The 9,290-nt window shown below is 42.2% G+C and overlaps 1 protein-coding gene across 1 annotated transcript in view; it reads right to left on the minus strand.

Moving 5' to 3' along the window:
• LOC138969674 (CD109 antigen-like) overlaps positions 1-7,040 on the minus strand; it is a 106,023-nt gene extending 98,983 nt beyond the window's left edge. The window contains exons 1-2 of the mRNA XM_070342533.1: positions 6,922-7,040; positions 2,902-3,180 (exon numbers count right to left, since the gene is read on the minus strand). Coding sequence (XP_070198634.1) covers positions 2,902-3,167 — 266 coding nt within the window. The 5' untranslated portion in view covers positions 3,168-3,180; positions 6,922-7,040. The remainder of the gene's footprint in view (positions 1-2,901; positions 3,181-6,921) is intronic.
• Between the last annotated feature and the right edge of the window lie 2,250 nt (positions 7,041-9,290).

Raw genomic sequence — 9,290 nt, forward strand, 5'->3', positions numbered from 1 at the left:
TTGGGACCATACTAACAAAAATACGGTGGGTGCAATAGGCGCCCCCATTTTTTGAGCAAACGCCACCCAAGGCCGCTTTGGACATGTAGAAATTCTGTAGTTTCCAAGTCTATTTGTGTGTGGTTATCCAAGACTATGGATAAAGCTCGCGTAAGAAGATTACGTCACGGTCAAAAGTCTTTGACGTCAATTAATGCATCATGACGTCATGCCTCCCTGTTGTCTTTTTCTCTCGCGCGGTGTGTGTGTGTGTGTGTGTTCATTTTGTGCACATGTGTTAGTGTTAGTGTTAGTGTTAGTGTTAGTGTGTGTGTGTGTGTGTGTGTGTGTGTGTGCGTGTGTGTGTGTGTGTGCACGTGCATGAGTGTACTCGTGTGTGTGTGTGTGTGTGTGTGTGTGTGTGTGTGTGTGTGTGTGTGTGTAAGAAAGACTGAGAGAGAGGGAGAAAGAGTGTGTGTGTGTGAATGTGTGTGTGCATGAGTTTGTGTGTATGTTTGTGTGTGTATGAGTGTGTATATGTGTTTGTTTGTAAAGGTGTGTGTGTCCGTCTGTCTATGTGCGTATTTGTTTGTTTGTTTGCTTAACGCCCAGCCGACCACGAAGGGCCATAATTATCAGGGCGGTGCTGCTTTGAGATATAACGTGCGCCACACACAAGGCAGAAGTCGCAGCACAGACTTCATGTCTCACCCAGTCACATTATTCTGACACCGGACCAACCAGTCCTAGCATGCACTAACCCCATAATGCCAGACGCCAGGCGGAGCAGCCACTATAGATTGCCAATTTTAAAGTCTTAGGTATGACCCGGCCTGGGTTCTAACCCACGACCTCCCGATCACGGGGCGGACGCCTTACCACTAGGCCAACCGTGTATGTGCGTATGAGTGTGTGTTTTGTGTGTATGAGATTTGTGTGAGTCAATGTGTGTGTGTGTGTGTGTGTGTGTGTGTGTGTGTGTGTGGGTGTGTGCGTGCGTACATGCGTGCGTATGTAGGCTACATGTGTGTGTGTGTGTGTGTGTGTGTGTGTGTGTGTGTGGGTGTGTGTCTGTTTGTATAAGAGAGAAAGAGAGAGAGAGAGAGAGAGAGAGAGAGTGGGTGGGTGGGTGTGTGTTTGTGCGTGTGCGTAAGTGTATGTGTGTGTGTATGTGTGTTTGTTTGTAAAGGTGTGTATGTCCGTCTGTCTATATGTGCGTATGGGGGGGGGGTTGTTTTGTGTGTATGAAGTGTGTGTGAGAGAGTGAGTGAGTGCGTGTGAGTGAGTGTGTATGTGTGTACGTGTGTAACTTGGGGTGTGTGTGTGTGTGTGTGTGTGTGTGTTCGCGTGTGTGTGTGTTTGAGAGAGAGAGAGAGAGAGAGAGAGAGAGAGAGAGAGAGAGAGAGAGAGAGAGAGAGAGAGAGAGAGAGAGAGGTTCGTCTTTCGCTGGGGTATGCAGTGCCTTGGCGTTGCACATCTACTTAATTAATGTGTGTTTTTGTGAGGCGCTTTGAACTGTTTTAGGATTTTCGCCATATAAATATCTTCATTATTTAAAGCCATATGTACTTGATGACTATACACGCTAATTGCTTTACCAACAGCTGGAGACAGACTAAATTAAGTTCCCTGCAAAATATTGTGGTCTAGGACCCCTTAAATGTTGAGATATTTGAATTTTCATTTTGATCTGGATCGTCCTATTTATAGATTTGGCAACACATGTAACGTTGATGCAAGGGAGAGAACACCGCGGCTTTGTTGACATCCTCACTTTTTCAGAGGCTAGAACAAGCTGTAATGCATGTATTATGGTCCGCGCATGGTGACGTATCGTCATTATATGGTCTTATGGTGCATTTGACATCGATTGTGGGCAAACTACACTTTGTAAACACGGGAGTGCGTTAGTATGCCTTTAAGTTATTGAGACTATTGAGTTACTGTGCGATAAAAAAAAAAACCCATCTACCAGTAAGTTCTATCCTCTGGTTCTATGCTCTCAAAAAATTAACAACCGCCAACCAACTGAGTGACGTCCCCTGATGTGAAAGTCACACGTTGGGTCGCTCAATCGCAAAAAATAAAGTTGGCAGGTCATTTCTCGCAATGTGCCTGCATTCATCTCGGAGGCTTGTGCTATGATTACATGGTAAGAATGTTTTGAAGCCTTCGCGTGTTCTGTTTACATCGTACTTGTCTTGAAATATGCGAAAACCGTTCATTTTAGTACTGAACTGAGGCTGTCGTCTGCTACATGAACAGTAGGGCAGTCAATCGACTTCCAAAATTAATGCTGGTCCAGCTCGAAATCTGTCCGAAAAAACACAACTTCTAGTTATGCTTTTAGCCGCGGAAAAATTTAGAGTCAACATCATCGTTTGGTAATGTGGAGACGATAGAATTAAGCTACATGCCACTAACACGGCGGATGAGAAGAATCTTCGCAAGTCGAAAGAAGCGGCACAGCCTTACTGTGGCACAGGCACATGAAATCTGTCAGAAAAAAACATTTCTACTTTTAGGGAAATTTAGGGTCAAGCATCATTTGGTAATGTGAAGAAGATAAGCTACATGCCACTAACACGGAGGATGAGAATAATCTTCTCAAATCAAAAGAAGGGGCACAGGCAAGGCAAGGCAAAGGGCGGATGACTCTGTGGAAAAATTAGCGCACTCCAAGAATGCGCTGACAGTTTTTAGCGCATTACCATTAGCCAATGAACAGTTTCACATCAGTCATGTGACACCAGTATTTACTGACAATTATTATTATTAATATTATTGTTATTATTTTTATCATTTTTATTATTATTATTAGTAGTAGTAGTAGTAGTAGTAGTAGTAGTAGTAGTAGTAGTAGCAGCTGTAGTAGTAGTAGTAGTAGTAGTATTACTATTGTTACATTGAAACGTTTCTCACCTGACAAGGCTTGCGTTGGTGTGAGGGTCAGCAGGAATGGCGTGAGTCACCCCTCCCCCTGTTCCGGGAAGGGGCGAGAAGAGGTAGGGGTTGGGCGGCGCCCGGGTCACGCCCTGAGGCCTGTAGGGGGTCAAGGTCGTCAAACGCTGCGGGTTGTTGGGAGGGATGGAGGCAAGGGGCGTTAGGTCATCAGCTACAGCTGCTGTGATCAAGGTCACAAGAGTCCAGCAGCAGGACACGGCCAGAGGCGCTGGACAGCAGGCCATCGTGGTCGTCTGTCTGGTGGAGGAAACAATACAATACAGTACTTAGAGAATACTACATGGCATGCTGTGTTGTACCTGAATTACACGAGTTGTTTTTAAAAATATTGAACTGCGAGCGAAAGCGAGCTCTTCACTATTTGAAAAAGCAACGAGTGTAAATCTGGTACGATACAGCAAGCCATGTAGTATTCTGTTTATCTGACATACTGTACTTACGTGTATTTTACTCAAACCGTCCCGCAGTGGAGGCGTCTTAATTGAAGACGCTTCTTTTGGAACCTCATCTATTCCAGAGTCCTCGTACAATCTTTGACGTCAAAGCTAAGACACATCACTCTAGAAAGTGTAGCCTGAAGTAAAAGTTCTAAAACTTCTACCAGGAGAAACAGCATAGCCTAAAAGGGTATCCATAATGACGTTTGTTTCGGTGACTCTTGCATCATAAGCAGTAGAAAAAAAGGTCTCTGCCAAACATGATATACACACGTTTGGTTTGAACGTATTCATGAGATACGTATTCAGTACTCATGAGATAACAATATCCTTCAAGGATATTGTTATCTCATGAGTGGTCTCACTCGCGTATGTAGGATACAATACAATACAATACAATACAAGACAATACAAGACAAGACAAGACAAGACTATACAATACAAACGGTGTTGGGGTTAAAAATACCTTAAAGGCAGTCCTTAATTGGGCCCCAAGTTAACTTCGCAAAGATTTGGCAAAGACTTTTTACCGAAAGCTTGGTGCTAAATCTCCATGCGGCCAGCTTCGCAAAGTAGGCTATACTTCGCGTACGTAGTCGACTTCGCCAAGTTACTTTGAGGTTTCTGGCCTGTCCTTAGTCGGGGCCCAAGTTGACTTCGCAAAGACTTGTCGAAGACTTTGTACCGAAAACGTGTTGCTAAGAATACTTCGCGTACATAGTCGACTTTGCCCAGTCATTTTGAGGCTTCAAGCCTGTCCTTAATTAGGCACCAAGTTGACTTCGTGAAGACTTCGCGAAGACTTTTTACCGATGATTTATTGCCAAAGCTTCGTGCAGCAAGCTTCAAGAAGAAGATTCCGCAAAGTCGACTTCGTCGAAATCGTGTTAGGCTTTATACGGTGTAAACCATGCACATTGTTAATCCCAATGAATCCATGCAGGCTTTTACTGAGGATAAGAGCATCCGTCCATTTAGGTACATACCAAAAATCAACATCCTAGCTGCTTTTGCACAAAGCGCGATGTTGTTGCTGAATCATATTCGTAACCAGAGTCAGTCTGCAAAATACATCCAGTTAATAATATGCTTTATCGATACATGCCCCACCTGGTGGTGACATTACAAGTGTTTCTCCCTTGTTGATATGACCAAGTCACCGAGACAAACTTCATTCTGAAAATCCTTGTCATTTTCTCGGGCCACATAAATTAGAAGTGACAGCTCTTTTACGTTGCGCAATTATTCGCAAATATGACGTTATTCTCTACATTGCCTTCGCGTTTGACGCCTGGAGTTTTACTTTTCACAGGAGTGGCTTGTTGATGACAATTACACATTGTCATGCTTGCTATTTGCTTACTGACAGGCTTGCTGGTACTATACGGTTGGCTGGATTGAATAAATCGGATACGAACGGAGGGACAGATCGAGAAGGATGACTGTACATAAGTTTTCCGAAGGAGATATTTGCTTGATTTATGAGAAATTAATTGGAGAGAGAGAGAGAGAGAGAGAGAGAGAGAGAGAGAGAGAGAGAGAGAGAGAGAGAGAGAGAGAGAGAGAGAGAGAGAGAGAGATCACAGTCATATATATGAACTTCAATGACTTCTCAACAGTTTGTGCATTCCAAAAACTTTTCCAGATAGGGGAAAGGCTCCTAATATGGACCGGCTCCTAATATGGACCACCTCCTGTTCTGGCAAACTAACGGCGCTAGAGCGCTCAAAACAATTTCATTCGCTTTATTCACCCTCTCTGGATAACATGCACATGTCAAAACAATGGAAGAAACAAAAACCTCAAAACCGTTAGGCTTTTTCCCTTTTTGCATTTAGTCAAGTTTTGACTAAATGTTTTTTTTATATTTAGTCAAGTTTTGACTAAATATTTTAACATCGAGGGGGAATCGAAACGAGGGTCGTGGTGTATGTGCGTGCGTGTGTGTGTGTGTGTGTCTGTGTGTGTGTGTGTAGAGCGATTCAGACTAAACTACTGGACCGATCTTTATGAAATTTGACATGAGAGTTCCTGGGTATGAAGTCCCCGAACGTGTTTTTCTTTTTTTTGATAAATGTCTTTGATGACGTCATATCCGGCTTTTCGTGAAAGTTGAGGCGGCACTGTCACGCCCTCATTTTTCAACCAAATTGGTTGAAATTTTGGTCAAGTAATCTTCGACGAAGCCCGGACTTCAGTATTGCATTTCAGCTTGGTGGCTTAAAAATTAATTAATGACTTTGGTCATTAAAAATCTGAAAATTGTAAAAAAAAATAAAAATGTATAAAACGATCCAAATTTACGTTCATCTTATTTTCCATCATTTTCTGATTCCAAAAACATATAAATATGTTATATTTGGATTAAAAACAAGCTCTGAAAATTAAATATATAAAAATTATTATCAAAATTAAATTGTCCAAATCAATTTAAAAACACTTTCATCTTATTCCTTGTCGGTTCCTGATTCCAAAAACATATAGATATGATATGTTTGGATTATAAACACGCTCAGAAAGTTAAAACAAAGAGAGGTACAGAAAAGCGTGCTATCCTTCTTAGCGCAACTACTACCCCGCTCTTCTTGTCAATTTCACTGCCTTTGCCATGAGCGGTGGACTGACGATGCTACGAGTATACGGTCTTGCTGAAAAATGGCATTGCGTTCAGTTTCATTCTGTGAGTTCGACAGCTACTTGACTAAATATTGTATTTTCGCCTTACGCGACTTGTTTCCCTTTTGGCAGCGTTCACTCTAAATTTGCCGCCTAAAACGGACTCGTTTCTGTCCACAGCCAAAGCTTTTATCACACAAAAATGGCTATACATGACAGCTAAGACCGTATTTGTTAAATTTTAGCAGTGTTTACCCCGAGTTTCTACTGAAAAAAAAATAATAGCAAAACCTCAAAGTATGTGTGAGTCCCCTAATATGGACCGCCTTCAACAAATCGAAGAAAATAAAAGCTAAAGGCAATTTTAATTAATTCATTAAGAAGCTTGCTGAAAATAACCTATAACTAGCCCTCGAGATTTCAACAAAATATAACAAATAGTCTTTTTTGTGGGGAAGTTGATAATTTCACTTATTTTCACTCTGTTTTTGATAAGCTGCTTCAGTTTCCTGGTGTGCTTCAAATAATGCTCTCATCAACCCGAAACAGATAAATCTAAAGCATATTTGAATTAGTCTGACTTGCACACTAAGTTTTATCATGTTATTTTGAAGTATAGGGGGCTTTTTACAGTGATTTGTGAAGGCCGCTTCACTGGTCCATATTGGGCGCCCAGGCTCCTAATATGGACCTTTTGTGATTTTTTTCTGTATTTAATTTTTGCTGAATCAAAGCGATTTCACTCTAATTAGGCCCAACGGTTAACCTAAGAGAGAAGGACTACCAAACACAAAATGAAACTTCTTCACAAGAAAACAAGCTAGTTATCAACATGAAACAAAAAGTGGTCCATATTAGGGGCCCTTCCCCTACTGTAGCTCCGTACAGCAACAGAAAGATTCAACAAATAAAAGAGGAATCTCACCTGAACTGGCGTATTCAGTTTGAGAAACAAATGTGCGTCAGTGAAGAATGAGAGACTTTCTCTCAGTATATATAGTGTGCCTCTCGCTCTCCGCAAAATTCCCCGCCCCCTGACGACTGTCTTCCTGTCCAAAACCCAATTGTCCAATCTGCTGTGCTATCTCACTTACTCCTAGCATATCTCCAAACTAGGACATATCATGCCGTGTTGTGTACACCCCCCCCCCCCCCCCCCCGCCCTTTTTTTTTTTTTGGTCTCTCTGTCGAATAGCGAGGCCGTCAACGATAAGAAATAAAAGACTGTCGAAGAACTTTCTACAGGACAAGCACGGATTTCGCAATATATGCTGTAAAGAAGATAAGAACAGAGAAAACAACTCAGTCAGCCAAGAAAGGTTCACCATGTATCCGGGTTAGAGGATTTAAAAAGTCGCCTCGAACGCCAGCGAAAAGTGGGACGATTCAAATCAAAGAAGGGGCACAGGCGCATGAATACGCTATCAGTGATGGTTAGCGTACCGGTACTCAGTCTAAGAGTGCACTAACAGTTTTAACGCATCGCCGTTAGCCAATCAACTGTTTCACATCAGTCATGTGACACCATTACTTACTGACAACTACTTTTAAAATGTGAAATTATGCAATTAGTGTTAGGACTAGCTGCAGAATAGGGGCTGAATTGTTCGGATTGGTATACCAACATGATACTTTTTACAATTAAAAAGACATCTATCAGGATCCAAATGCCAGGGAGGGGCAACTTCTAAATGGTCTATGAACGAAAATATGACCTGTTTAGTAAGCATACCCTCAAAACGCACTTTTGCAGAAGGTAAACATTCGAAACACCAGTTCTTTGTAACTAAGAATTTAGTTTACCTTTGAATTAACATACATTTATATTTGCCTGTACCATGTTTCTAACATCAGGACAATAAACACACTGCGGGGGGGGGGGGGGGGGGTTCCGGGGTTTCCGCCCCCCCCCCCCCCCCCCCCCCAGCCTAAAAAAAAAGAAAAGGATTACAAAAAATACATTTAAAAATAAAGAGAAACTGAAGGCTCAAATTGAACCAGAATCCTCCATTTTCCTTGATTTTTATCAACATTTTCCGTGGAGGCATGCCCCCGGGCCCCCCTAGGAGCTGGCCTTTGTCTTCTAAATGACGGTTTCGGAAGGTAGTTGGGTAATTTGCTGGCTCAGGTTGCACCAGATCGGTTAATTTTCCTTTTATTGGTAATTTAATTTGTCTTCTTAAATTTACTTTTTGAAGGTGTATTAGGGGATGTTTCTTGGCTCAGATTGCACCAGATTGCTCCATTTTCGCGCACACAACTTAACGCTTCGCGTCGTCGAATTGTCCCTTTAAGAAATTTGGAAACCCCCATGATGTGATCCGCCCCTGCACTGGCTATTGACGTTTTATAATTATATACAAATGAATCGGTTTTCTTTTCAAGAACGGTACCGTCTAGTAACAATCGCAAGCTTGCATGCACATTGACTATTAACATTATGCAAATGACAAATAATATTCTTGCTAGTTGCTATCTTTTTGGAATGGGTTCATGATTCTGCTTTATTTTAAAGCAAAGACAGATGACACTACGACACTACATACTGATGTAAAACATACTGTCCGGTCAATTGTCTACAAATAAATTCTCAACAAGGTTGTAGAGGCCCTCCTATTTACAAATACTGTACACGAAGCTGTATTTCTACTATTTGTTAACAAAGAAATGCATTTCATGCATAATGCCAGAGTTTGAAAAAGAAACCTGTAAACATAGTTTCTTCTATATCCATAGCGATTTACTCACATAACCGGTTCATGAATTCAGTCTTTCAGTCACGCTGGCATTTGCCATCACAGAAGCAAAGAGCAGTGCAGGGGACACCCGCTGTGGCACAGCTACACGGACCTCTACAACCTTTCTTGCAGCTGCATTTTACTAGTTCAGAGCAGATCTTAGATGCATCGGGAAGTGATGTCCAAACAGGCGAATAAGTTCCATCAACTTCTTCCCAGCCCCAGCTTGCAGGATCTGGAATCTCTGGCTTCGGAATGAGAGCTTCCTTCCAGATGAGTGCATGCAGGATCGCTCTTTTCGTGTGTTCAAGAAGAGCAGCTTGAGTGGGTGGGGTGTTTTCCAGCATGCGCCCTTTCTTCGTGAACAGGTGTTTTCTGGCATCGTTCACCTTGTCGGAAACACTGGTCTTGTCGAACATCAACGAGACAAAGCGCTCAATCTGGCTGAACTTGTCCGGTGATGCAAGCACCCAAAAGAACAGCTGTGAATTCTGGATCAGACATCCACACTTCCCAGCATCTCTTCTTACTGACACCAAAGAAAGATGACACAGTG

This window comes from Littorina saxatilis, linkage group LG6 (genome assembly GCF_037325665.1).
Source record: "Littorina saxatilis isolate snail1 linkage group LG6, US_GU_Lsax_2.0, whole genome shotgun sequence".
Lineage (NCBI taxonomy): Eukaryota > Metazoa > Mollusca > Gastropoda > Littorinimorpha > Littorinidae > Littorina > Littorina saxatilis.